The sequence below is a fragment of the Lygodium microphyllum genome, chromosome 8 (genome assembly GCF_053477565.2).
Source record: "Lygodium microphyllum isolate KBCC chromosome 8, Lygodium_microphyllum_v1.1.10, whole genome shotgun sequence".
Classification (NCBI taxonomy): domain Eukaryota; kingdom Viridiplantae; phylum Streptophyta; class Polypodiopsida; order Schizaeales; family Lygodiaceae; genus Lygodium; species Lygodium microphyllum.
In genome coordinates, this window is record NC_141142.1 from 158,018,909 (window position 1) to 158,046,905 (window position 27,997).

Below are 27,997 nucleotides of genomic sequence, written 5' to 3' on the forward strand. Positions count from 1 at the left end.
TTTCAAAGAGACCATTATTGGAGGTAAACCAACAATGCCAATCTCGGCAATTAAAGCTATTTTGTCCAAAACCTCCTAAAGGGTCTCTTTGAACAAGCTCCTATATCAAAGTTATCTTTGAATAGATTAGTCAAGTTGGGCTATCCAGTCACTCTAGTAATTTTCACCTTGGCCAAACAATTCCAGAAATTCGCCAACAAGAATGGTGGGGAGTTCTGTTAGTGTAATCTCTGTCGTGTGTTTTGTGGAGAGAAAGAGAAAGATTTGTTTCACTTCTTTTTGAAATGCCTCCAGCTGAGGTACAGAGAAAGTTTGAGAAGTTTATGTTTAAGGCATTTTCATAGTGCAATCGAATGAAAGCCAGCCTTCCTTGGAGATGTGGGAGATAGTTATTAGGGGAGTCGTTATCAAGAAGCTGTGGTGGACTAGGAAGCAGCCGTTCATAAATATCTGCAAGATTTTATTGGTAAGGGTGATACATTATTTGACTCTTGGAAGCAGCTTTTTGAGATGTCAATATTGCTATTTAGAAGTTCAAAATTTTTCAAAACTAGTGTACTGAATGATATGAACTTTTCTAGTCCATGGAGGTCCTAGGTCCAGCAAATGACATTGCCAATGTTGGACGAGTGCTTTAGAGAGACAAGGCCCTGTACAAGTTCTTGAAAAGTCATGGCTTGCTGTCAGAATAGCAAGTGCAGCTCTGAACAAGCTCTAATCCTGTAAGGATGCTGTAAATATTTACTTCTGTAATAGTGTTACACATTAAAAAAGACAAAATGAAATGATGACAGTAACCATAATAACAACTTTGGATGTCAGGCTCTTCTATTTTCTCTGCTTGCTGACCCCTATATTCCTGATACTGGGCACCTGACAGGAGAGAGATTACTAGACTATCTACTAAGGAAGTAGAATGTTTAACCCTATCGTGTGGTGACCTTATATCACTTCAGTTGAATTGAACTTTTTGCGTAAGAAAGTCAAGATTGTGGAATTATTCAAATGCTAAGGCTTCTGTGCCATAAATAAACGTTGTACCATAAATATGAAAATAGGTGTATTGGTTCATCAAGTCCATGTTAATCAGGCGTGAGCACAAGGAGCTCTGATTCAATGAGTAACTTCTCAAAGCCCATGTTACCTCAATGATTAGCAGCAGTCTCTTAAGAACTAGAGAAAATTAGTGTAGAGCTGGAACAAAGTAATTAGTTGCATTTTGTTGCACAAAAACAGGAAGAGTAGCCTAGGCTTCCTGCATCAGATTGGCATGGCAAGTATGCCCTTAATTTCATCATGTACAACCAAGGTTGGAACCTTGCTAATGCATGCTGCCTTTGCACAACCTGCCTTCTTTGTTTGCTATAGGCCTGACTAAACATGAAAATTCTGCCTTTCTTTCTTTCATATAGGCCTCACTAAACATGAAAACCAACACAAGAAAATTCAATCAAATGATTTCTCGAAATCATTAGGAGTGCACCACTCATCATGCTTGAAAGTGACTGTTGACATACTGTGTGTTCCATCCAGCCAGATCCAGCTAACTGAGATGATTTCAACCATGACTAAATTCATTGCAGGTCCAACATTGCCATGCCCTTATATCACCTTGAGTTTTGTGGGGCTACTGTGATGACTTCAATTTGACTTTCTCCTTCAAGAACTGTTCAATGTGCTCCTTTTTCCAATTATCTATCCTGCAAGTGCAAAGCAAAACATCTGAATAAAGATCAGAAGTGCCAACTGTATGATCAATGAAAAACAAACCATTATACAACTGAGTGCTCAGAACTGTAGCGTGGATGGAAAAGGAAACAATTACTCAATCAAACCAGAGCACAGTATTTCTCTACAAGAGTTTGAACAAAAAGATTTAGATTTGAACCAAGAGCTCTCTCTTCACCCATGTGTATGGAAAATGCACTCACATATATATGCACGCATCAACCCCTTAGTATGTCAAACACCAAAGAAAATTTGCACAATCTCAATTCACACCCTGGCTTGCCCCCCATCAAACAGGCCCCTTAAAAGTCGAGAGAGTATCATAAACTCCCCAATTTTTGATTCCCTGTGGATGAATCAAGACCTCTGCTTTTACGTGGGCTTGGCTGCTTATCAGCAATCAGTCAAGGCAATCTCAAAATATATGTGATCTATGCTCATAGTGGTGTGCGTTCACTAAAGTAAGATCTAAACTCATTTTATACAAGCATTTGTATGTGCTCAGTAAAGTAGAGAGTCAACCAGATCATTCTTAAACAAATATACGGTGCAGCTGTAGACATGTGGTCTCCACTGAACTCTATGAGTTCATCATGCTTAGCACACTGAAACAGTCCCATACTTTTGCCTATAGTAATAAGTTCATTGCCTACTCATCAATCAGGGACTTCTGTCTTCCCATAAATATTGTGAAATTGCATATTCTTTCCACATTAGATTACCAATGCAAGTGTCCTAATATCATTCAAGAACTTTTCCATGGTTAGAAACAATCTACAGATATCCTTTCAAAGAGAAAACTACACACCTGATAGTTTCCTTCTTGTTTCCATCTTCGTCCAGCATGATGAGCTTGGGAGGTGAGCCATATAGATATTGGGCTTTTAGGGAAGGATATCGATGTGCTTCATCTTCAAGAAACGACTGTATATTTGGATAAAAAGCAAGCTTCCTCATGCATACCTCCAATATTGCCCCAGCATACGTAGCCTATTGCAAAAGGCAGACATACAAATGAGATTGATAAGATCACTTTACAATGCTAAATGAGATTGATAAGATCACTTTACAATGCTACTTCCAAAATCAGCTCTATGGTCGAGCTTCAAGCAAGTCCCATAAATATGGGATGCAACTTGCATGTATTGGAATAATATGAAGTGTCAAAATATTAGGCATGCAGTTTTTCATCATACATCCTCCCCAAAAGTTATCAAGTAGACATGAATGTGGTCCCCCTGAAAGTTCTATAATCTCATTTGAGCCCAGGACTTGGATGAATGCCTGCGTTAGCAAATGATGCAGAGGGCAAGCAGGAGAGTAAGTGCCCTATAAAACCTGAGAAGGAACAAACAAAGAAAAAGTTGAGGACAACTCTGCTAAACAAAGAAGCAGATGCTTTTTCTGTTACAAAGGTTGAAGCTTGTAGAAAGGTAGATTGCCGTTTTCACTGTGACAAGCATGGCCCCAAAAATGACAGCCCAGAAAACTGTAAGAACAAGAAGTCCACATCAGCCTTGTAGTGAGACCTCTGAATTCCTGTTAGTGGATAGCTAAAACATTGGAAGATACATATATGTTCGGCTACAGGTATCATTTTTTCTGTCATGCTGCTGCTCCCACCACCCCTGCAACCTGATACACTGCCCTCTGCCCCTACCCTCTTCACCTGCACTGACCACAGGATCACCTCCCTCTGCCCCTGCCCCTGCCCCTGCCCGCCCTGCCTGCCTACAGGCTGCACCTAGGCGCTGCACCTCCCCCCCAGACCCTGCACCATCTTTCCCTGCCCTCCACCAGTCTCCAGCACGCCATGTGCCCTGTTTCCTGCTGCACACTCCCATCTCTGTTGGCCACTGCCCTGCCTGCTCATAGACAGTTGCTGCTAACAGCGCCCCCCCCATGTGTCATGTTTGCACTCTTTCCTGCTTGTCCCCCACACTGCTGCATGCCCCATACACCATCACCACCACACACCCACCCCACCCACACTCTCTGAAACCAGCCTTCCTCCTCGAATAGGGTGGTAAATACCCTGATTAACCACTATTTACAGCAATTAACAAATTCACAAAACTGAAATGCACACTTTACCATATAATCTTGGACATTAGACACCCTATTGGCCCTAAAACTAGCACCCCTTTAGGTATTTATTTAACTTAATTGAAGAAGAAGAAGATGTACAATGGGATTATCTCAATCTCTTTCGGTATTCCAACTCCCCTTCCTGTCCAAAAAGACAAACAAGTCTTCAATCAGATTTGCCCCTTGATTCAGGTAATCGATTGGCCTTCACCTGCTTTGATGGAGATGGAAAATGCCCCAAATTCATTGATTTGCTAGTCCCTCCACCTGAATTTGACTAAAAACAGCTTCAGTCCTTTTGAATCCAAGTCTTGGAGCTTTTGACATGCTTCCCAAGGTTTTTGCTAAACCCTAATTTTTGTTGCAGATTAGGGTTTACAACAGAGAAATCTGAAATTTCTCAGTCTCTCGTGATCTCAATGCCATAATCTTCCGAGCAAGGCTATAAAAAGGCTGGGAGATGAGAGAGAATGCTGAGGAGAGAGAAAATTCAGACTTTCTTCGCAAAAAACTGAAGAAAATGTATCATTTACTGTTGTTGCCCTATCTTAGCAGCTTGTAGATGCAAAGAGCTGAAGAAAATCAATCATTTACTACTATTGCCCTATTTCAACAGCCTGTAGATATTGTCACTTGCTGTTGATTGGTCTTCTCCTACCCCTTGCTGCCTCAAAAGGTCCTCCAATTGCTACAAATCAAACTAGTAGTATCTCCTCCCCCTCTCTTACAGGCTGAATACCACCCAAACGCCTCTCTCTAGCCTTTGAAGATGTTTTTTAATCTTACATGGGCATTTTTCACAAGTGGCAGCCTTCCCAAATGGTTTTTCCAGCATTATTTATAATTAAATATTACTTTTCAGTCTTTAAATACTGAAAATTAATCTAATAATTATTTCGATGCCTTGAAAAGTAATTAGACTAGCCAATAATTAAATTGACAAGGCAACTTTCATTCTCGAGTGTCTATGCATCATCTTTGACCATCAAATTGGTGTTAAGTACCATTAAATTGGTGTTAAGTACCATTATCTATAATGTCACCAACTGACACTTATAGCAATGAATAACCTAGGCTAACTATTGGCACCAGATACCACCAAGTACCTGTGAGGCATAACTTTTATCAACTTTTGCCTTTGACATCCTGTGATTTCTTTAGGTCTTGGACTCGTAAATTTACTCTAACCCTAGTTACACCTCACATGTGCAACGTTTACTTAACCATGTGATTAAATATTAATCCACATGTTAAGTGAGGTTTCAAAAATACATATTCTCATGACAGCCCTCCCCCTTAAAATCCTTGTAATCGTTCTTGATTGCATTGCCAGATGCATCAAGAGCAAAATAGTGGACTGGAATTTCCACAAGGCATCATAGTTAACACAACATTACACACTATTGCTCGACCATTCCATATGCCCAACACATGCTAAACATAACCAACCAATCATCACATAACATAAGACCATAGTTGTCAGGTACGAAAGGTATGATACAATATGGTATAATAAAATACGGTACTAAATGGTACCTTATGATTTTATAAGGTACGGTATAATATTAGTACGAAAAAAAATTAAGATAATTTTTTAAATAACAAAAACCATAAATCACTAAATGATAGATAATAGAATACATGTTTAAAGTGGAAATAGCCATTTCATTATAAAATAAGATGAATACATGGAGTGACCATTGCGGTTGCATGGGCTGCGCAAAACATGCGATACAACTACAGTCTAGTATATTTGATATAAAAAAAAAAAGAGACCTATGTCATATAAATCTATGATGAGGCATCACTATCATCATCATCATCATCAGAACCATTTGAGTGCTCATCAAGAGAGTCTGAAGATGACTCCTTGGCATCCGATTGATGAGACATACTCATACTCATCCTCACTGATGAGATTACTATCATCATCAAATGATGGCTCCCTAGGTGGTGGCTGTGTAGGCAAGGGGGGGGGATGTCATCATGAGAGACAGGATGTGAGCTACTAGAGCCCCACCTTACATATGTTTGCAAGCCACTCGAACCACCCCTCCTCGATGATGGAGGGTGTCGAATGACCATGCCCCTACTACCATCTACTCGAACTCCTCGCCCACGAGCACGTTGACTGCGAGTGTCACGAGTATCTGCTACTCTAAGCTCTCTATAGAGCTCTGCAAAAATCATATCCTCCTCCTTGTCCACCTCCTTATGTATACTTGGAAGAGTGTCGCTCGTCAACTTGAATGTATCAATGTTCACCTACACAATGCAGTGATGTACGTAAGATTGATCATTGTAAATACTAAAGTTTAAACTTCAAAGTTCAAAGTTTAAAAGTTAAAACAATAAATTTTAAAATTTAAATGTTATGGTTAAGTGTTTAAACTTTACCTGCTTCGAACTACCTATGTTCATCATGTGTAAGTTAGTGCGGCAATAGACTAGCCGCTCTAATTGTCGTGTGCTAAGCCGATTGCAAATCTTTGTGTGAATGAGAGAATAGGCACTCCAGTTTCTCTCACATGCACCCGAAGACCAATCCTGGGCAAGGATCCTCATGGCTAAGGACTGAAGGATCCCCAGTGCATATCCAAAGTTTTGCCCAAAAAAAAAAAAGGCTTCACAAGTAACTCTCTTCTCCAACAAGGGGGAGAAGCAAAAGCCACATATCCTCTCTGATCTGTGTAGCATCCTAGCTCCTCTAGCACTAAATTGTGGTCATCCACAGGAACCACACGAGTCAAATAAGCAAGATGGTCCGAAAGAAACTCTCTATCATCCATGACCGCCGATGACTTGTAGGTCGGATGTACCAATGCGGCAAAACCATGGATGGGCTTATGCATCCACGCCTATCTCCTCTCTACTATCTCTAAAACATGTGCACGCTGTGTCTCTGTGATCATTGTACAAGCATATGTCTCCACCAATACTGCTCTAAAGAAGTGAACGAGAAGGCCCATGGTGGACCCCTCGCACTCACTCATACGTAATACTCTATAAAAGGGAGTCACAACAATGATAACGGCACGGACTTTTTGCCAAAACTGCTCATTAAGGCATAAGCGCTGCATGGCTTTGGCCTCCTTTGTCTCATGCTCAATCCACTCATTCCATAGAGTAGACACCACTGTCTGGCGCAAGGCGGACCGCACCTCATAAAGGCACTCTAGCAATAACCATATGTAAGCAAAGCAAGTTGAAGATGGCTTCTTCAACTCCAATGTGCTATGCTCACGATACATCGCAAGTACCTTTACCTTTACCGTGAAGAATGTGACAATTGATGTAGCTTTGTAGACCACCCTCTTTACCCACTTGAGCTTCCCAATGTCCTCCATGAGCAAGTCCAAACAATGACTTACACATGGAGTCCACACAATCGTAGGAAACTCCGACTCAAGCAAACGGCTCATGTGCCGACAATTCGATGCATTGTCGGTAACAACTTGCACCACATTTGAGGGGTCCACCAACAACCATAATTTACAAATTACAAGTAAGTATACTTATTACTTAATACTAACAATACTTGAAAATTGGAGATTAGAGAGAGAAAGAGTCTAGAGAGAGTTGAAACTTGAGCCTTGCGGCTTGGCGGGAAAGAGAGAATCAAGATAGATCATAGATACTAGAGAGAAATTAATTATTAGAATAGGGAGATAGATAGTTATGCATATGCCATTATCCATAAATTAAATTTCAATTATGAATCATGATATTATGATAATGAAAGAAAGTAAAACAAATTTAAAAGGCAAATTGCAATGTATATCTCAATGATAGCTTGTCGAATGTGGCGGTAGATGAATGCACCCGTCGTTTTTCTCCCCCCTCTTGCCGGTATCTATGGCCTGCAAAAAGTAAGTGCCGAGTGGACATGAGACGAGTATATTGATGATGCCACGTTTCTTACAATCACTCCATCCGTCAGTGGGAATGGAGCAACCATCTGTCACTCCATCCACGTTTCTTATGATCACTTCACCGTCGGTGAGAATGGAGCAACCATATTTTATCCATGCGGCCCGAATAGGATCAAGGGCTTTATCAATCCTCTCCTTCTCTTCGTCAATCTTTTTCGTCCTTATGTCATTGTATGTAACACCGGTCCATCTTTCACATGGACCCACATTGGAAATGGCTTTTACCATCTTCCATTGCTCTTACTCAGGGTTGTCTCTGTACTTAGTACGAACTGATCCGTACGGTACGGTATGGTATGTATCCGTACGATTTAGTACGAAAAAATGGGCACTTTTTGACCACTCTCCTTTAAGTCGACAACTTTCTTTTTTTTCTTTCTCCTTTCTTTTTTTTTCTTCTTTCTTTCTTATTTCTCCCCCAAGAGTCCCTCTCTCTCTCTCTCTCTCTCTAGCCTCTTCCTCTCTCTAGTTGCACCAGTACCACGTACGAAAGGTTTGATACTATACCATACTTTAGGTACCATACCTTATGTATTAGTACCATAAGGTACCAACTTAATGGATACATTTTTCCCATTTCAACTGCACTTTGGGACGAACTAAATGCTCCTCATATTAATATAATTCTCCCATGAGATTAGGTTATTTGAGATTCAAACAATGTCTCTCAACCTTCTCTCTCAAGCCCATACTTCTCTTATTTGTATGATCATGCATATATACTGTATCCACTCCCATCTATGTAGTTATAAGTTGTAGGTAGCAGTAGCGCATGTTGCGTATGCAGCATTAGGTTTTGGCATGTTACCCTCAAGTGCTCATCTTATATACTCTAATAGCATTGCTATTTAGACTTGAAATATCTATTCTATTATCTTTAGTCCAAAACAATCAAGTTATTTTTTTCGTACTAATATTGTATCGTACCTTATAAAATCTTAAGGTACCATTTAGTATCGTATTTTATCGTACCGTACCTTTTGTACCTAACAACTATGCTCTTACTTTAGGACATTGAATGCAAGATTGCACTCAATCACCGTGCGTGCAATTTCAATGTCCGCAAGTCGTTCAACCGATCCACGCACATGACCAGGAGCTTGAGAGAGAGAGGATTGTCTCTTTGGCACCACATGAGCCTCCACTCTTTATCTTTTACCGGAGCCAGATGCAGATGTGGAGCCCCCACCACCAATGGTAGAGGCCTCTCCCGCATCGGTTAAAGATACACCCACATTGAATGCTTCCTTGTTAGTAGGCATAGGAGTTAGTGCCAATAAGCCACTTCCTCCTCCTCTTGTGGATCCCCCTCTCATCTCGGCGAGAATCTTCTCCGCAATGTTTTGAGGGATTTCCTTACATGAAGCAACTTGCCCTCCTGTCTTGGAAAGATGTTGGAGAAGCCGAGTTGCACCACTTGTATAGCGCTTCCCACAATACTTGCATGTCCAATGGTGGGAGTTGGACTTCTTTGTGTCCCTCTCTACATGGATCGCATGCAAATTGAAAGCCTCGTGCTTCTCACAAGTCATGGTACCGATGATGGATAAAGAGGCCCGAGAGAGAGAGAGAGAGAGAGAGAGAGAGATTAACGTCTACATAAGGTCAATGTGGCCTATGAGACAAAATACAAAGTACATCCATGTCTAATGTCATCTCATCAGTAAGGTAAAGATAATATTACAAATAAGCGGGTGGCCTATGAAACAATACTGAAAATAACTATACAATGGGACTATACTAGGGTGGAACCATGTGTAGTGTTGTTTCATTGATAGAAAAGAAAAGAAAGAAAAGGAGAACCAAATTTGATAGAACCATGTAGAAAAGTGTGGTGGAGACTATGGGTTGTAGCTGATCTCAAGATCTGTACATGATCTCAGCTATGATGTGGTCCCTAGCTGCTTCACTGATATGCCTGGTGGTGAGTCTTCGATGTCTCGTGATAATGGCTCTAATCTGATCGTGGTGTGGCCTCCTCGAATGTGGTCTTGACAGACGGGGTCGTCGTGCTCGATGAAGGGAAATGGCTCTATCTAATGTGACTCCACGGCGTGACCTGTAAGATGTCTGGCGGGGTGGCTCTGTCTCTGCTAGGCTGGTAGTGTCAATAGGGTTGGCTCTGTAGAAGAAGTCTGTCACTGCTCTCTGTGTGTGTCCTTCTGGATGAGCTGGCCTCCTGTCTCGCAGTAGTGCAGTTTGGTGCCTCTCGAGCTCTAGGAGGAAAAGACCTAGGTATCTCTGATCCTCGTACTCCATGATGCGACGAAGGGGTCCAAATCCATCATAAAAGAGGCAGTGGTACCGTCCTCGTATGTCATAGTATACTGTGCATCTGCATATGTAGTGCTCCTCCGTCTCAGCTCTCGACCACAAAGCTGGCAAGTCCTATCCTCTGCTAGGGTATTTGTCCATTTGCTCGTCTCCATCTGAAGCCTATGTGAGGAGGTGCGAATCTGTTCGATAGCAACCCGTATGCTATGGGAGAGATGGGTGTCCATATATGCTGGCCGAATAGTGAAACCATCATCAGAGAGAGACAAGAAATGACTCCTGTAGAACTCCATCCTTGATCCTAGGGGGAGTGGTGGATGGATCCATGTCCTTGCTGTCTCAATCCTCAAGATATCACCTCTGATCACCTGGTTCAACTCTGATCGGCTGATAGAAAGTGTAGGGCAGTCAAGGCTATAATCCAAAGGTGGAAGTCAATATCCAAGCCATGTAGGCTCATCCAAATAGCCACTTGTGAAAACCAACAGTTCTTCTTGCCTCCTACTACTAGTTGTCTAGATGAGGTTAGTGTCAATCTAGAGTATCTATGGCGTGGAAGTTCCCATAGTCTGTGCCAAAAGGTCACTGACCTAAAGAGTGCCTCCATAACTATAGGTGTTGTCCCTAGCTCTGCTCTGACAATGGGACGTGGAGTGGAGGGCTTACTCCTCATCATGCGTACTATCATCATTATCAATGGTCTTTCCATGCTATCCCAACCATCATAATAATCCCTCTCTACTCAATCTAATCAGTGAGTAGGCTAAGACGCCTATGGTACAAGTTGCAACCCCATACCTCTGCTCCATATAGTAATGCAGGTATGACTATGGTATCAAACAACCAAAGTTTGGTGCGGGGCTCTTGGAACTGTATGTGAGCACATTGACTCTTGAGTTTCCCTAATGTTGCATATCCACATGCCAGACGTGCCTCTAATGCCCCTCTCAACGAAAAACGTGGGTCAGAAAAGGTGACTCCCAAATAGATATATTCCCTCATATACTCCAATATGTCTCCCCCAATTGTGAACCGGTACATAGATCTAGTCACCCATGCTACTGAAGTATTGAAAACCATGGTTTTGGTCTTCCCAAGGTTCATTGTGAGGTCTTTATCTCTATAGAGGATGTGAAAAGCGTCTAGATGGCACAGCAATCCCTCAGGTGAATTTGAAATGAGAACAATATCATTTGCATATAGTAATATCGGTATCTCGGTATCAACACCCCTGCCAGCTCCTCCTCGGTCTATGTAATCAGACACTTTATCTATGTATAGACCAAACAATGTGGGTGAAAGTGGACATCCTTATTTCACTTCTATGGTACTATCAATCCTCTTTGATAGACCCCCAGGTGCTCGTACATGACCTGTTACTGCCTCATATAATGCATAGACATCTCATCGTGTACCCTTTGGTACTCCAATGTCCTGCAATCTATGCATGATGCATGTACGAGGCACTATATCAAAAGCTTTGCGAAAGTCTACAAAGCAACAATAGATCCTCATGTCTCAGGCTTGTTGTCTTGGCTCGACCCTCCTCAATAATGGCTGTAAGTGTGAGAATATGGTCCAGCGTGGTATATCCTCGTCTGAAACCTGTCTGTCCTTGTGCTCTCTTGCCTTGCATTTCAGCCCACTCATTGAGTTCGTGCTCCAATATAGATCCATATATCTTGGCCAAAGTATGACTGATCATGATAGTCTTGTAGTTGCTTGGAATCAAGGGATCACCACTTTGAAATACCAGGATTATAGTATTGTCTGGCCAACTCGTAGGAAAACCTTCACATGCTGCTCTATTGAACATATGTGCTAATATGGATGCTTATATGTCACAAGCATGTGAGAAATGTTCTGCTACTAGTCCATCCTTATCCTGTGCCCTCCAATTTTGTAATCTATAAATTGCATCACTAACCATTTTCCATGTGAAGAAAGACCACTGTGTTGGTCTACAAGCTTGTGGAGGCTGCATAGGTGGCTATTGAGAGAGAGAGAGAGAGAGAGAGAGAGAGAGAGAGAGAGAGAGATATGCTTGAGTCTCTTTTACGAAAAAAAAAAAGAAATGCTTGAGTCTCAACTCTTGAAACTTGAAAGTTGAGTCTTGAAAGTTGAAAGGGAGGGAGACTTCAAAGGCCCGAGGGTTGGGGTAAAGTTGAAAGAACAAGAGTGAGAGAGAGGGGATGGGAGATGAGAATGGCAAATGCTTTGATAGGGTGTGGGATAGAGGGGATGGGAAATGAGATTTGAGAATGGCAAAAGCTTCAATAGGGTGCGAGAAAAAGGGGATGGAAGGTGAAATTTGAGAATGACAAATCAGATGTCCATTCAAGAATCAAGATCCAAGAGAGGAAGATGAGAATGGTAAGTGCTTGCTGAATTGGTGTAGAAATATAGAGGAGAGGAGCATCTTTTGTAGATGAGAGAAGGGTCAAGTTCAAATAGTCAAAGAGGGGTCAATGGTCAAAGAGAGGGCTACCAGCTAGAAGGAATCCAAAGAGGGCTAGGGAGGGGAGTGCACGGTTGGAAAAGGGGGTGGGATGAGGTATCCAAGGCTTCCCACTCCCCAAAAAGTGCCACGTAGGCAAGTGGAGTAAACATGGGGACGCAAGAAACGTGTGACGCGGGATGCAAGACGCGTAGGCGACGTAGCCTAAATGGGCGCAAAAGAACGTACAAATTCGTACGGATACGTACCGTATAGTATTGTACGAATCTATCCGTACGACATATGAAGGCAACTATGCATAAGACTCACAAAGAATCTCAAAAAACATTGCTAGATTATCATCTGACATATCTATTTCTTATGAGCTTAACTCATCTCGCAAAACCAAACCATAGCATAGCATAACCAAGCATAAACCATAGCTAAAACATCAATGGCATCATAACATATGCTTATGTCCATGGAACCAAATGTAAACCATTGAAAATTGAGCATAATCTAATCATAAACTGATCACTTACTGATCTGAGAATTGATCACAAGCTGCTGCAAATGTGACCCCAAACTGATCGCAAACTCATTGCAAAAACTAACCAGCAATCAATGCAAAAACTAATGCAAAACTAATCCCAAAAATAACCATAAACGGTTCTCAAGCTAATACAAAACTGAGCTGAAACTGATCAGAATTTTTGTCTCAAAATTGAGGCAAAATTCATGCCAAATTGATCATAAGCTGATGCAAAAGTATAGTTCCAGTGCCCGGGTACTCATCTGCATACATCTCAAAGTGACTAGTACACTAAGTAGTGATCTCATGGCAAACATATTGTCAGTGCAGTACCTTGGATGCATGCTGAATACATCCGAGATCCACTACATATGAGAATTGCCCATAACTGGAGGAGTGGAAGTGTTATCTCCCGCTTGAGCATCACGCAATACTTCATACCCTTGCCCTGCTAAACTTGAAAGAGCTCGAACTAAAGTCAGCTCTAACTGAAAGGCATCTAGATAAAGCTGCAACAACTAAGGATGGTTTGCCAAGTCATCCTCTTCCATCTATTTGGCATCCATTGGTGAATAATTTGAAATTTCACCAAGTATCTCCTGGAAACTTTACCTTTGACATTTTTTTTTCTTATGTGTCAAAATCTACTTGCATATCAAAATCTTATCCAGCTCCTCAACCTTAGGCCAAATTTAAGCAGACATATCCCCTAGCACATCACCATGAAAAGGCCTCAACAAACTGATATGAAAGGCATTGTGTATCCACCAATGTGGAGGCAACTTCAGCCGATATGCCACATTGTTGATCTTCTCCAACACTTGGAAGGATTCATAGTATCTCATACTCAACTTCGGATACAATCTTTCTCTTTCATTCATCCTTTTCAACCTTGCCTTTTTAAAACGCAACAATACATAATCACCCTCTGCACATTGCAAAACACGTTTGTGGCGATCAGTTGTCCTCTTTTGCTTTTCTTGCGATCTTTGAAGTGTATATTTTATATTTGCATAGGCTACATCCAAGTTTTCCACATAAAGATCAACCTCAAAGATCTTATCCTTAGTTTGCAAAATAGATGGTACCTTCTTGCCACCCTCAACCACCTCAAATGGAGCTTTGCCCGTAGAACTATCTACTATGTTGTTATAAGCAAACTCAACCAAGGGCAAATACTACTCCCATTGTGTCTTGTGGTCTCAAACATAGCATCTCAAAAGATCTAATTTTATGGAATTTGCTTCCTTAGATTGACCATTTGTCTACGGATGGAAGGATGATGAGAATTTTAGAGTGGTATCCATATTCTCAAATAGCCCCTTCCAAAATAAACTGGCCATCTGGGGGTCTCGATCACTAATGATCGACTTTGGCATACCATGGTACTTAAAGAGCTGCAAAAAAAATCATGCCATATGATCAGCCTTTATTTTCTTGCTCATCGGAATGAAATGGACTTGTTTGCTAAACCTCCAAATGATAGTCCATATCCCATTATTTCCTATATGTGTATTAGAAAGCTAAAAAATAAAGTCCATCGCAATGCTCTCCCAAGGCCTATCTGGAATAGGCAAGGGCTACAACAAACCCAACATCTTTTGCCTATCATGCTTTATCTTCTAGCATACAATGCATGTCTTAATGAATTATTCTACATCATGCCTCAAAGCTGGCCAATAAAAGAAATGCTCCACTGCCTTGACCGTGGCATCAATACCTTTGTGTCTTGCATACGGAGAAGCATGACTTTCAATGATAACTCTAGGCCTTAACTGCTTTGTGACACACAGTCGTCCATACATCATCAGAAATCCATCTCTTAGCACAAAGTGTTCATGCCTTTGGCCATTGCAAAGCTGATCATAAATATTAGTAAAGTCCGAATTAGCATCATATTGCTCTTTCATAGCATCCAACTCAATGTGATTAACCATGACAACGGCTGAAATTTGTGGCTTATATGTATAGCTGTCAGGTACGAAAGGTATGATACGGTACGGTATGATAAAATACGGTACTAAATGATACCTTAAGATTTTACAAGGTACAACACGATATTAGTACGAAAAAAAAATAACTTGATTATTTTGGACTAAAGATAATAGAATAGATATTTTAAGTCTAAATCGCAATGCTATTAGAGTAAATAAGATGAGTACTTAAGGGTAACATGCCAAAACCTAATGTTGCATGCACAACATGTGCTATTGCTATCTACAACTTATAACTACATAGATAGGAGTGGTTACTGTTTGAAGTCGGAGAAGAGTTGGAGTTAACACGGTGAGGAGCTGAGAGCTCTCACACATATCTTGCATTATCTTAATACATAACTAAAATGACTGTTTACAACCTAAGGTTTCAAGGACCCTTCATACCAAACAACTAAGTTTTAAGCACCGACTTATTTAATGTCCGCATCATATAGTACAGCTCGATAACTCAAGGGTCGGGTACAGTCATATCAAAGACAAAAGATGAGCTTGAAGTCTAACACTTCCCCTTAAGCTCAAGACAGCATCTGTACACTAAGCAGCTGTCTAAAAACACTGAACTTATCTTTACCTAGAGACTTGGTAAAGATATCCGCAACCTGTTCATCAGTCTTCACATACATGAGATCAACTCTCCCTGAAAGAATCATCTCTCTGATGAAGTGGTAGTGTACCTCAATGTGTTTTGTCCTGGCATGGTATACTGGATTCATGGCCAGGAGTACACTACTAAGATTATCACATAGCAGAGTCACTGGAGCATCTACCTGTATGTCCAAATCAGTCATAAGCTTGAGTAGCCATGCAATCTCACATGCTGCCAATGCAGCACCTTTGTACTCTGCCTCAGTACTCGATAAAGCAACTGTAGGCTGCTTCTTGCTGCTCTAGTTGATCATTCTACTTCCAAACCCGAAAGCATAGCCACTTTTAGATCTACGGTCATATGAGCATCCTGCCCAATCTGCATCCGTATATCCAACCAATTTCAAGGGCTTATCTCTCACATAGAATAGCCCATAATCTATAGTGGACTTAACATATCTCATAATGCGTCTAACTGCATCATCCAAGTATGGCTGTCTGGGCTTCTGCATAAACTAGCTTATGAGCCCTACAACATAGCTCAAGTTAGGCCTAGTGATGGTTAAGTAAATTAGACTACCAACCATCTGCCTGTACATAGTCACATCCTCAACTTCAGCCCCAGTGCTCATGTCTAGCTTTACATTCTGATCAAGAGGTGTATCCAGTGGTTTGCATTCATCCATGCCATACATCTTCAACATTTCCATGACATAGTGCTTCTGCATTAGCCATAAACCATTTTCAGCTGTAACCACCTCAATGCCCAAGAAATACTTCAAATCACCGAAGTCTTTCATGTCAATTTCAGTTTTCAGCATCTTCATTACATGCTGTATGTCCAAGTCATCATCACCAATAATTAACAAATCATCAACATATTTGACCAGCACTACCAAGCCATTGTTAGTCTTTTTCGTAAATAGGCTGTGATCAGCCCTGCCAACAGTAAATCCCAAGCTCTGCAAGTAGTTACTGATCCTTGCATGCCAAGCTCTCGAAGCCTGCTTCAGCCCGTACAATGTTTTTTTCAGTCCGCATACATAGTGCTGAAAATCAGGGTGTACATACCCTTCCAGCTGATCCATATAGACATCCTCTACCAAGTCACCCTTGAGGAATGCATTCTTCACATCCATTTGCTGCAATTTTCAGCCTCTAGCAGCAGCCAAAGCAATCACAGTGCGTATGGTTGCCATCTTGGCAACATGGCTGAATGTTTCCTCATAATCAAGTCCATACTGTTGGGCATACCCCTTAGCAACCAGCCTGGCTTTGTACCTTTCCACACTGCCATCCAACTTGCATTTGATTTTGTAGACCCATTTGCAGCTAATGGTCTTTTTCCCTTCAGGCAGTGGCACAAGATCCCATGTTTTATTTTCAACCAAGGCATTCATTTCTTCATCCATAGCTGCACACCAGTTCTCATCTTTTATTGCTTCAGCATATGTACCTGGTTCTTTGATCTCCATCACTTTTGTCATGTAAGAATAGTGCTTTGCAGAGTAGCCACTGTACGCCAACCAGTCAACAAGATATCTAACCCTCTATGAGCATCTAGGCTATGGTGCGGCTGTAGTGCACTGCTCGATTCCCCTCTCTCATGAGGCGGAATGTACCTGCTCTGCCTCGTGCCAAGCATATAGACAATCGGAATACCAAGCTCACTGTCTAAAGTGTCAACAGAATCATATCCAAAAGTCATCCTACCAAGTGTCATCATACCAGATGCATCCTCAATAGCTTTCTCTTTTCCTTTGCTGTCCAAGATATCATATCTCTCCCTCACTGACATACCGGTGTCAATGGACGGTGAGCCAGAGCTCCTCAATCTACATGTCCAAGGAGATACTGTCTGACCACTAAAACCTGTCATAGCAGTACTCTGCTGCAAATCAGCTGTAGATACATGAGAAGAAGGTGTATCTGACGGCACTGCAGCAGGTGATACATACCAAGAGGCCATCTCATCAAATATAACATCCCTGCTCACCAAAGTCTCCCTGGTAGAGAGGTCATAGCATTTGTATGCCTTCTTCTCCTGCGAATATCCAATGAAAACACACTTATGCGCTTTTGGATCCAGCTTCTTTCTTTTCTCATCTGGGATGTGCACATAAGCAAGACAGCCAAAGACTTTCATATGACTTACATCCGGCTTATGGCCATACAGCTTCTCAAACGGTGCCATCTCATGAATACCTGCAGTGGGAGTCCGATTCAAGATATACATGGCTGTCATAACAACCTCAGCCCAATAATAGAGTAGCATCTTCATCTCGTTTATCATGGCAAGAGCAACTTCCATCAATACCCTGTTCTTACGCTTTGCCACTCCATTCTGCTGTGGAGTACAGCTGCAGCTAAGCTGCATACGTATGCCATTTTCAGCCAGAAAATTGTTAAACTCATTTGACACATACTCCCCACCGCTGTCTGATCTCAAGCAAGAGGTATAGCAATCAAATTCCTTTTCAACCTGCTTTTTAAATTGCTGAAAAACAGCAAACACCTCATCCTTTGTCTGTAGAATATGCACCCAAGTTAGCGACTGTAATCATCAATGAATGTCACATAGTACTTCGAGCCTCCTATAGATGCATTATGGGCTGGCCCCTAGACATCAGAGTGCACTAACTGCAACGGATGTGTACTCTGCCTTACATGCCTGACAAATGGCAACCTCGACTGCTTACCAAACTGGCAAGCATCACATATACGACCAATGTCAGTGTATTGGAACTTGGAAAGCTGTTTTTTCTGCATAATTTGCAGCCTCTGCAAATTCACATGTCCCACTCTCTTATGCCAAATTTCCAAATCTCTGACAGTGCCAGAACCATGGGCAAACATAGCTGAATTCAGCTTTGGCAAAGTGGCATCAAAAGTAAACATTCTGCCATTCCTGTGACCGCGAGCAATCAACTTGCATCCATTTCCAAACTCTTTAATAAAGCATCCATGCTTATTGAACCTAACTTGCAAGTTCTACTCTGTCATTTGACCGACAGATAGTAAGTTCTTCGTTATCGATGGGACATGCAATACATCATGCAAATTTTTCTTTCTGCCATCATGAACCACAAGAGGCACTTTGCCTTTATGCTCAATGCTATGCTGCGTGTCATCACCTGTGCATACATAGCCATGTCTTTCAGCTACCATATCAGTGAACCAATCACCATGAGGGGTCATGTGGTTCAATGCCCCTGAATCAATGTACCATACTGCATCATCAATGGATTTTTCAGCAGCCCTATCTTTCACATACTGCATGGCAAACAATCTATCTTCTGAAGCATCATTTACCTGACTGGAAGTAGCAAAATGTCCATGTTGTTTGCCCTTCTAATTACCCTGCTTCTTCCAGCAGTACTTGGCAATATGACCATACTTCCCACAGTAGTGACAATCCTTATCCTTATTCGGATTGTCAGATGGGCACTGTTGCTGCTAGGAGCCTCTGCCTCTAGAGCTAGATGTTCCTCTACCTCTAAAGTTTCCATCACCTCTTGCATTCGATACCTGCTGGTTGTTATTGCCATAGGATGCATTTTGCTGGCCTTCTCTGCCAGAACCATAGCCTCTACCACAGCTGCCACGGCCCCATTGATTGGAATAAAAAATTGCATCCTTGCTTTTTGTACTACTAGAGCCTGTACCCAAGCCAAGTTTAACCTCCTCATGGATAAGCAATGAAACCAGTTCATTGAAATCAGGCATTTCAGCCCGCACAGACACAAAGGTATCAAAAGACTTATACTTATGCTCCAAGCCATTCAAAGTCACAGCAACCATGTCTTCATCTTTAACCTGTGATCCAACAGATGCCAGCTGATTTGCAATGGTCTTGATCTCCGTGACATAAACGTGTATAGATCTGCTCTTTCTCTCCATATTGTTAAATTTCTGCTTTAACTGGATCTTTTTGGCACTTGTGGTCGTGCCACAGTACTTGACCCAGATGTCCCAAGCATCCTTAGGAGAGCTGTAGTTCATTATCTGCATTACCATGGCATCTAATATACATAGTGACAACCAGTGCAACACCTTGCGAGCTCTTTCCGTCCAAGCTTGGTGTAGTCGTCTTTGATCAACGGTAGGTCTCTCTAGGAGCCAAGGTTCGGCTTCTACTCCAGTCACCAACTCCCAATATCCTTTCCCGATTAAGAAGTTCTCCATGCGGAACTTCCATATAGCATAATTATGGCTGTCCAATTTCTCCCCCACAATTTGGGTAATATTGTATGTCCTGTCAGCATTTGTCATGTCGTATGCTTTGCCTCACTACCTACAAGCCAAAATCTTCCTGACAATTCGGTTTCAACCCCTGCAACTGTTCATGACAGTTTACAGCACTCTATGTGCTCAGACAGTCTGTATTTCAGCCTGAAAAACAAGGGTACATACACCTTCTGACACTTGGCAATCACCTAGGTATTGCAGCCTGCATGTATGGACTGCATTCAATGCAAAACCAGCATGTATTTGGGTTACAAAATCTCAACTCAAAGGCATGAAAGTTATGCATATGTCTTCCAGGATTTATGTATGCTTCAATGGAGCCAAGAATGCATGTCATATACCTTCAATGCTTCAAGCATGTCCAAATACATGCTGCCTTGTCAATATTAACAGCAGATCTGACCTTATTTCAGTCCTGTACAACTGTCCCACAGTTCATAACTGGGCTCCCATGCAAGCATTAGAGCTCCAAGGTCTTCAACATCATCCCAAGGATGCTTTATCAAGCATTAAACCACATAGTAGTCATCCAGCCCCAAGATTTCAACCAAGCATTCAGCCTGTCACTCAGGTGCCATATGCAATTCTCACGTTGTTTGAATAGGCCCACTTTGCAGTGTTGATGCTGAAGGTAGGGCAGGCTTAGTACCAATAGTCCATAGGATTAAATCAGCATGTAATGTAATGTCACTAGGTCCAGTGCGTTTACGGCTCTTATTTGCAAGCCTCACGTCCAGTGTGCTTATGGCTCTTATTTGCAAACCTCAAATCGAGTATGTAGGGGCCTATTTGGGGCCCTCCAGAAGGGTCGTCCTGTCACAAGACTGTGACAACTATTACCTTTTTGCTGATTTCTTTATTACTACTTTATTTGGTTTTTCTTTTTGGAAGGATCCCTCTTAAAATCTAAACGCCTGAGTTGCATGGCCAGTATGTGAAACAGACAGGAATGTCCAATGAGTCAAGACTGGACAGTTAAGGTCCAGTACAAGTCTGGAAGAGACTGATGGCACTGTAGATTGACAAGCCTGGAAGAGACTTGTGAAAGTGTATATGGACAAGTGTGTTGAAGAACTAGCCTGGAAGAGACTAGTTCAAAGTGAAGATGGACAAATCTGCAAGAGATTAGTCCATGTTGGGTCATCAGTGGAAATTCACTTTCAGTTGAGCTACATTGCAAATTCGGATGTAGCCATAGTCTGCAAAGATGGTCAGAAGACTAGTGGGGATGCAATGGAAGCAGCTCCTAAAATTTAGGGAGTTACTATTTTTGGACCCAGAATCTGTTCGCGTCATTATCTTCGTTTTTGCACGAGGATTAATTCTCTCGTCGTGCCGAGGTCAAATTTTGCACCGATCATAGAGAATTTTAGACCGAAAGGTTTAAACAGGAAAATTGTTACGTGTATGCCATGTGTCACAATTTGGGCATAAATTCCCAAAAGAGAGAGAGAGCAACACAAAAACGAGTTTCAATGCATGAGGGGAAAATTGGAGCATGGAACTCATGGGGCTGAGGGCAGATTGCTGCAAATACATCAGCTCTATGGAGGGTACTTCTTCATCTCTGACTCATGTATAGAGGTTGAGCTTGCTCCTCCTAGGTCACTCTCTCCTTATCTGAGCAGATGGATTATGTACAGTGTTGTGGGCTGATCAAATGGATCATGTACAGTGTTGTGGGTTTATGCATAATTGCTGAGGCAAGAGCCTCTTGAACAAGTACAGGGTTTGCTAATTGCATTCCCAAGCAGATACTTGTGTGGAAAACGCTGTTTTCCTAAGATTTCTCGGGTGAAATCTCACAGGATTCAAAGGGCAAGTGGCCCATAAGGTGCGGGAGCCCGCTGGCTACGCACAGAAGTGATTGGCAGGTAAAACAGGGCTCAAAACAGGAAATTACAGCCTGCTGTATATTTTTGCAGGTTTAGGTTTTTGGACATTTTTGGTGTCTATTTGCTCCAGAAGCTTCAAGGAAGCTCCAGGGACACTGTACATGTATTTTGGAGCAGTTTAAAGACAAAAACCAGAAAATTCAGCGTGCTGAATTTCTTACCAGGCACTTCATTGAGTGTGTTTAGGTGTATGGAGGCACCTATTGAGTAGGGATAATGACCAGGTCAAGTTGTACTGCCGTTATGGTGTCGAAATCAGGTTGGCACTGTGTTTTCCTTCTCCACTTTGTACAGGGACAGCTTGTAGGTAGGATATTGTGGGATTATCCCTTTGTTAATGAATAAAGAAATACCGCAAGGGGTGCCTGACTTAGGGTCCAACAGGGTGTCTGTGTCACAACACGAGCATTCTAGCTTCCTGTATTTCTTCTTGGTTCTGTGTCTTTAAGTTCAGGTAAAGTGGGCGACTGTGAATTGGGTGAAAGCATTTATATATTTTGGTTGTACACTACCCCCCTTTCCAGTGAACAGGCCGGTTTCACGTCCTGTAGGGCCTCCTTACATATGCTACTTGCCAAAAAACCAAGAATAAGCTGGGCATTTCTGGATGCAAGAACCTTGTAAGCGGTCTCTCTATTCCCAGTTGGGGCAGAAGGGCAAATCTCTGATGCCACATCAACGACCTGCACTTCGCCTTGCTCACCAAGCCTTTCAGCCAATGTTGCAGCAAGTTCAACACCAGAGTAACCAGCACCAACAACAACTACTCTAATGATGAAGATGCTTATGTACATTCAGGCCTGGATACTACTGATTATATGCTTCATCATATGGTATTTTATTAGCAGGGGTAATATGCTTCATATCAAGCATCACAAAGGCGGAAAATAGGCGCATTTTAGGCTGCAAATCGGCACATTTTAGGCTGCAAATCGGTGTATTTTATATGACATTTTCTTCCTATCTCACGCCTTTTTTTATGCTGCTCGTCTTCACAGCTCATACATGAGCATTCACTCTAAATGCAAACTCACCCAATGAGCTTCAAACATAGCTCATGACAATCACCATTCTTTCCTCATTGTCAACAGCAGGAAACAGGCGTAATCCATCTATCAACACATCTTCAAGCACCTCACGTTTTTGTGTCAATGCTTCACCCTTAGAAGCTTGTTCATATGCTAAATAAACCAAGGACCAAGCCTCAATAGGCTCAACAGTCTGCAAAGACCAAATGAAGAGTTGTGACTTCACTTGCAGGTCATCATCTTCTTCTTCAGGTTAGGCTTTTTCCTTTTCATAGTGCGGAATAGTTATTCTCCATCTCTCACAGCCTCATGGATGAGGCTCTGATACCATGTTTGAAGTCAGAGAAGAGTTGGAGCTAACACGGTGAGGAGCTGAGAGCTCTCACACATATCTTGCATTATCTTAACACATAACTGAAATGACTGTTTACAACCTAAGGTCTCAAGGACCATTCATACCAAACAACTAAGTCCTAAGCACCGACTTCTTTAATGTCCGCATCATGTAGTACAGTTGGACAACTCAAGGGTCAGGTATAGTCATACCAAAGACAGAAAGATGAGCTTGAAGTCTAACAGTTACATCATACATGCATGATCATACAAATAAGAGAAGTGTGGGCTTGAGAGAGAGAAGGTTGAGAGAAATTGTTTGAATCTCAAATAACCTAATCTCATGGGAGAATCATATTAATATAAGGAGCATTTAGCTAGTCCCAAAGTGCAGTTCGAATGGAAAAGTATCCATTAAGTTGGTACCTTATGGTACTAATACGTAAGGTACGGTACCTGAAGTATGGTATAGTATGAAACCTTTCGTACGTGATACTAGTGCAACTATGGTTGAGAGAGAGAGAGAGAGAGAGAGAGAAAGAAAGTTATATTAACCTCTACCAAAGGCCAAAGTGGCCTATGAGACCAAAACGTTACATACAAAATGTCTGGGAAACTTTCCAGGTCCTAGTTAGCTACCATCTAATGCTATGATAAACTAATTGAGTAGGTACAAGGTGGTATATAGGCTGGGTACAATTCATATGTGTTCCAAGTATGGTGTGAAACTGCCCATGGATCTTGGTCATCCTAAAATGTCTCGCATGGGTCTATCTAACATCGAGAGAATGAATCGGCGGGGCAAGGCCCTCCGGTGGCGTCGCAGTATCCCTTGTATCCTTGACATGTGCCTCCTGTGGGGGCGGGGGGCGGTTGGGCGTGGGTGTGGGCGCCGGGCTTTGCTTCTTGTCGTGGCTATGGCTAGGGTGGTCCCCTGCGGCCGAGAGGTCAATGGGGCTGGTGGGGGCTCAGGGGTGGGAATGGTAGTTGGCTCTCGGTAGAATTCTATGAGCAGGTGTTGGGCGGCTCCCTATCTCTGCTCCGAGTTCCGGAGGAGATGGTCTTTGCGGCGCCGTATTTCCAGCAGGAAGAGCCCAAGGCATCTCTGGTCCTTGAAATCCATCACTCTGGAGAGTGGCCCAAATCCTTCTTTGAACAAGTGATGGAAGCGTCCCGGATCTCGTAGTACGCTAGGCACCTGCATATGTAGTGTTCTTCTGTCTCCGGCTCGAGCTCGCACATTTGGCACATCCGATCTTCTAGGGGGAGGGGGTGGTCTCTGTATCTACCTGTCTCGACCCATAGCTGGTGTGAAGATGTACGGATCTGTCCAATGGTACTTCTGACTCCATGGGACAAGTGTGTGTCCATGTAGCTTGGGCGGGTAATGAAGCCATCCGGATATATGTGCAGGAAGTGCTCCCTGTAGAAAGCCTTCTTTGTTCCTAGGTCTTCTGTAGGAGTCACCCATGTCTTGGTCGTGTGTAGCTCAATGATGTCCATTCTGATGATACGGCTCACCTCCTCCCGGTTGAGCTCCAGGTGGGAGCAATCTAGGCTGTATTGTAGCGGAGGGAGATGGTCCATGTGTAGGCCATGTAGCCGTAGCTAGGTCTCTGTTTGGGCATACCAGCATTCAGTATCCCCTTGCAATGCTAGCTATTTGGACAACTAAGTCTAGGGTACCGATGCCAGGGCAAGTCCCATAGTCCGTGCAAGAAGACCACTGTTTGGAAGAGGGCCTCAGCTACAATGGGCGGTGCCCCCATCTCTGCTTTGATGATCTCGTGTGGCACAAAGGGCTCGCTCCGGATCATCCGTGAGATTATAAGTACCAGGGGTCTCTCCATCTGCTCCCATCCCTCATAGGTGGCCTCCTCCTAAGACAGTGGCTGGTCTTGTGTGGCCCTCCTCATGTGGTAAAGACTGGATCCCCATATGGGAGCCCCGTACAAGAGTGCTGGTGTATCTAGAGTGTCAAATAGCCAAAGCTTTGTACGGGGCTCCTGGATTTGTATGCCGGCGCATTTGGTTTTCCATGGATCCGAGGGCTGCATAGCCTCGTGTCAATCTATCTTATGTTGACTTTCTCAAAGTGAATCTCGGTCCTCAAAATGTAATCCCCATATAGAAGTATCTTTGGACCACTTCCACGTTTTCCCCGCCATATGTGAAGAGGGGTACTGACAGTCAAATCCATTGGGTTGAAGTGTTGAACACCATGACCTTGGTCTTCCCCAGGTTCACGATGAGGTCTTTATCCTGGAAAAAGGCCTGTAGTGCTTTCAATTGGCATTGTAGCCCTTCGGGCGTGCTAGAGATGAGAACAATGTCGTTCGCATATAGTAAGACGGGTATCAGTATCCCTCCTAGGCTAGATCCCTCCCCTTCCAAACTATCCATGTACTCTGATATCTCATCAATGTAGAGACCAAATAAAGTAGGTGAGAGTGGGCATCCCTATTTAACTCCAATGGTGTTGGCTATCTCCTTTGACAGGCTCCCTAGTGTTCGGACTCGGCCCATGACCGATTCGTATAGTGCCAATATCCCCCAACACATTTCGGACGGGACCTCCAGTTCTTGTAGTCTCTGCATGAGCCTGTCTCATGGTACTGTGTCAAAGGCTTGCGGAAGTCCACAAAGCAGTAGTAAACCCGCATCTCGTGTGCCCTACCCTCCTCTATAATGGCTCTAAGTGTGAGGATATGGTCAAGAGTGAAATACCCCCTCTTGAACCCTGCTTGTCTAGTTGCCCGGTATTGGTGCTGCTCCGCCCACTTGCTTAACTCAAGGTCCAGGATGGATCCATAGAGCTTGGCCAGTACATGGCCAACCATGACTGTTCGGTAGTTCGTGGGGGCCATGGAATCTCCAGCCTTCAGGATAGGTATTATGGTGTTGGTCGACTAGCTGGCAGGAAAGCCCTCACATAAGGCTTTGTTGAACATGTGGGCTGGAAGGGGTGCAAGTATATCCTAGGCATGGGTCAGGTGCTCTACTACTAAGCCTTCATAGTCTTGGGCTCGGCCATTCTGTAGTCTATCAATGGCGTCTTGAACCCGCTCCGTTCTAAAGAATGTAGATGCCTCGGGTCTGCTCCCTGGTGGTCAGGGCAGCGGGGGCTGCTCGGGTATTTGGTACAGTGAGGTCACATATGCATGCCATGTGTCCGGGGAGGTAATGGGTATTTGAGCACAGGGCTCTTGGAATGCCTTTCATGCCTCCTTGTAGTCCAGTCCCAATAATAGTTCGTAGAATTCGCATTCTACTTTGGATAGGTAGGCCCGTTTCTTCCTTCGTACGAGGTGACGGAAGATCAGGCGTGCCTGTTTGTGTGTGTGTACTCCCCATGCTTCGTCCTGTTGAAGACGGAGCCGGGTTTCCCTGCACTCTGCATCGTACCAGCTATTCTATGGGACATTCTTTTTCAAAGGGTAGGAACCGGGGGGGGTAGGGAAAGTACTTGGCCGCCGAGGTGTGGAGTGTTCCCGCCAGTTGTGATGTGATCTCCTCTAAGGGTGAGTAGGGGTTCATTTCCAGTAAGCTCCAATAGAGGTGGTCGGCGTAAGCACTCGTAGTTAACTTAGTGAAGTGGTACCTAGGGAATCTTGGGAGACTACTTGCTGGGGGGGATTGGGTCATGTCTACAAGCGATGTCAAACTGCAGGTAGGCATGGTCGGCGGCCACTGTGAGCGGGCGGGGTGATATTCTGAAGGATTGGATGTCAAGGATAAGTGATAGGGGCCTAAGTATGTAGTCCACTATGCTTGCTCCCAATTTCTGTGTAGGTACTCCTGGTGCCCCTCGTTTGTTGCAATTAACCGCATGCTTATGTGGGAAGCATGTGAGGGCGTTCGAGCCTGGCCATTTGTCCAACCCGTTGAGGATGGCTAATCCGTTCACGCCCCCTAGCACCAGTAGGTGGTTGCCATACTCGGTGCATTCAGTTGTATCTTGTGATATATGGATGAGCCCTATCTCCTCCGGTGCTATCTCTTTGTATATGTGGTCTTTACTCTCGAAGAAGGGAGTCTATCTCTGTGTTGTGCGGGCATTGAAGTCTCCAGTCAACATGACATCCCCCAAGTTGGAGTAGTGTATGATGTTCTCGTACAGTGGTAGGTATGGTGACTCCCCCTTCTGTGGCACGTATGGGGATTGTGTTGGGGGGAAGTAGCACACCGCCATGTAGATGTCTCGAGGGCGATCTATGTGTATCCGGATCCACATGAACTGGGCCTCCTCATCTTTTTGCATAAGAGAGAAAAGGCTTGAGAGAAAAGAGAGGGTGTGAGAAGCTTGAGAGAGAGAGAGAGAGAGAGAGAGAGAGAGAGAGAGAGAGAAAGAGAGAGAGAGAGAGGCTTGGGGGAGAGAAATAAGAAAAAAAGAAGGAAAAAAAAGGAGAAAGAAAAAAATAAATTTGCAAGCTTAAAGGAGAGAGTGCAAAAAGAGCTTATTTTTTCATACTAAATCGTATGGATACATACCATACCGTACGGATCAATTCATACTACGTACGGAGACAACCCTGCTTACGTGACAATGCATCAGCCACAACATTATTTTTACCATCAATATGTACAATCTGAAAATGAAACATAAAGAGAAAATTTGCCCATCTCATATGCTTCTCTAACAACTTTGTGTACGTCAGAAAGCTTTTAGCCTATCTTGTACACCACTGAAGGACTCAAACTTCACTGCTTTTCCACCCTCATTATAGTCTTTTCCTGCCCCTTTGAGTGTCAAGTTGTTATACACTGGCTGTTGCAAAAAGGGTGCATTTACTGAATTTACATCAGAACCAACACCAAATGGAGCATTTGCATGACCAGCATTCATTCCTTGAGTCCCATAAGCATTCAAGGGTGCAGATGCAGTACCAAACATACTACTTTATGTCCCAGGAATCAAGC

The 27,997-nt window shown here is 43.0% G+C and overlaps 3 protein-coding genes and 1 pseudogene across 4 annotated transcripts in view; all 4 read right to left on the minus strand.

Annotated features, from left to right (window-relative positions):
• Nucleotides 1-1,196: 1,196 nt before the first annotated feature.
• LOC148033047 (selenoprotein family protein) overlaps nucleotides 1,197-27,997 on the minus strand; it is a 98,124-nt gene continuing 71,323 nt past the window's right edge. The window contains exons 3-5 of one of the 2 annotated variants that reach the window (XR_015691773.1): nucleotides 2,537-2,718; nucleotides 1,518-1,700; nucleotides 1,197-1,418 (exon numbers count right to left, since the gene is read on the minus strand). Coding sequence is in view for 1 of the 2 variants with exons in the window: in XM_087684225.1 (XP_087540351.1) it covers nucleotides 1,628-1,700; nucleotides 2,537-2,718 (255 nt within the window). In the remaining variant the exon portion in view is untranslated. Of the gene's footprint in view, nucleotides 1,701-2,536; nucleotides 2,719-27,997 lie in introns of both variants that reach the window. The other variant, XM_087684225.1, reaches the window with a different exon arrangement.
• On the minus strand, nucleotides 6,675-7,238 carry LOC148033048 (uncharacterized). Its single transcript, XM_087683856.1, has one exon. It carries the CDS (start codon nucleotides 7,236-7,238, stop codon nucleotides 6,675-6,677), a length of 564 nt encoding a protein of 187 aa, XP_087539982.1.
• On the minus strand, nucleotides 9,429-27,971 carry LOC148033049 (uncharacterized; annotated as a pseudogene).
• Nucleotides 10,396-11,114, minus strand: LOC148033050 (uncharacterized). Its single transcript, XM_087683857.1, has 2 exons — nucleotides 10,804-11,114; nucleotides 10,396-10,756 (listed from the first exon to the last, which is right to left on the minus strand). Exons 1-2 carry the CDS (start codon nucleotides 11,100-11,102, stop codon nucleotides 10,396-10,398), a joined length of 660 nt encoding a protein of 219 aa, XP_087539983.1. The 5' UTR covers nucleotides 11,103-11,114.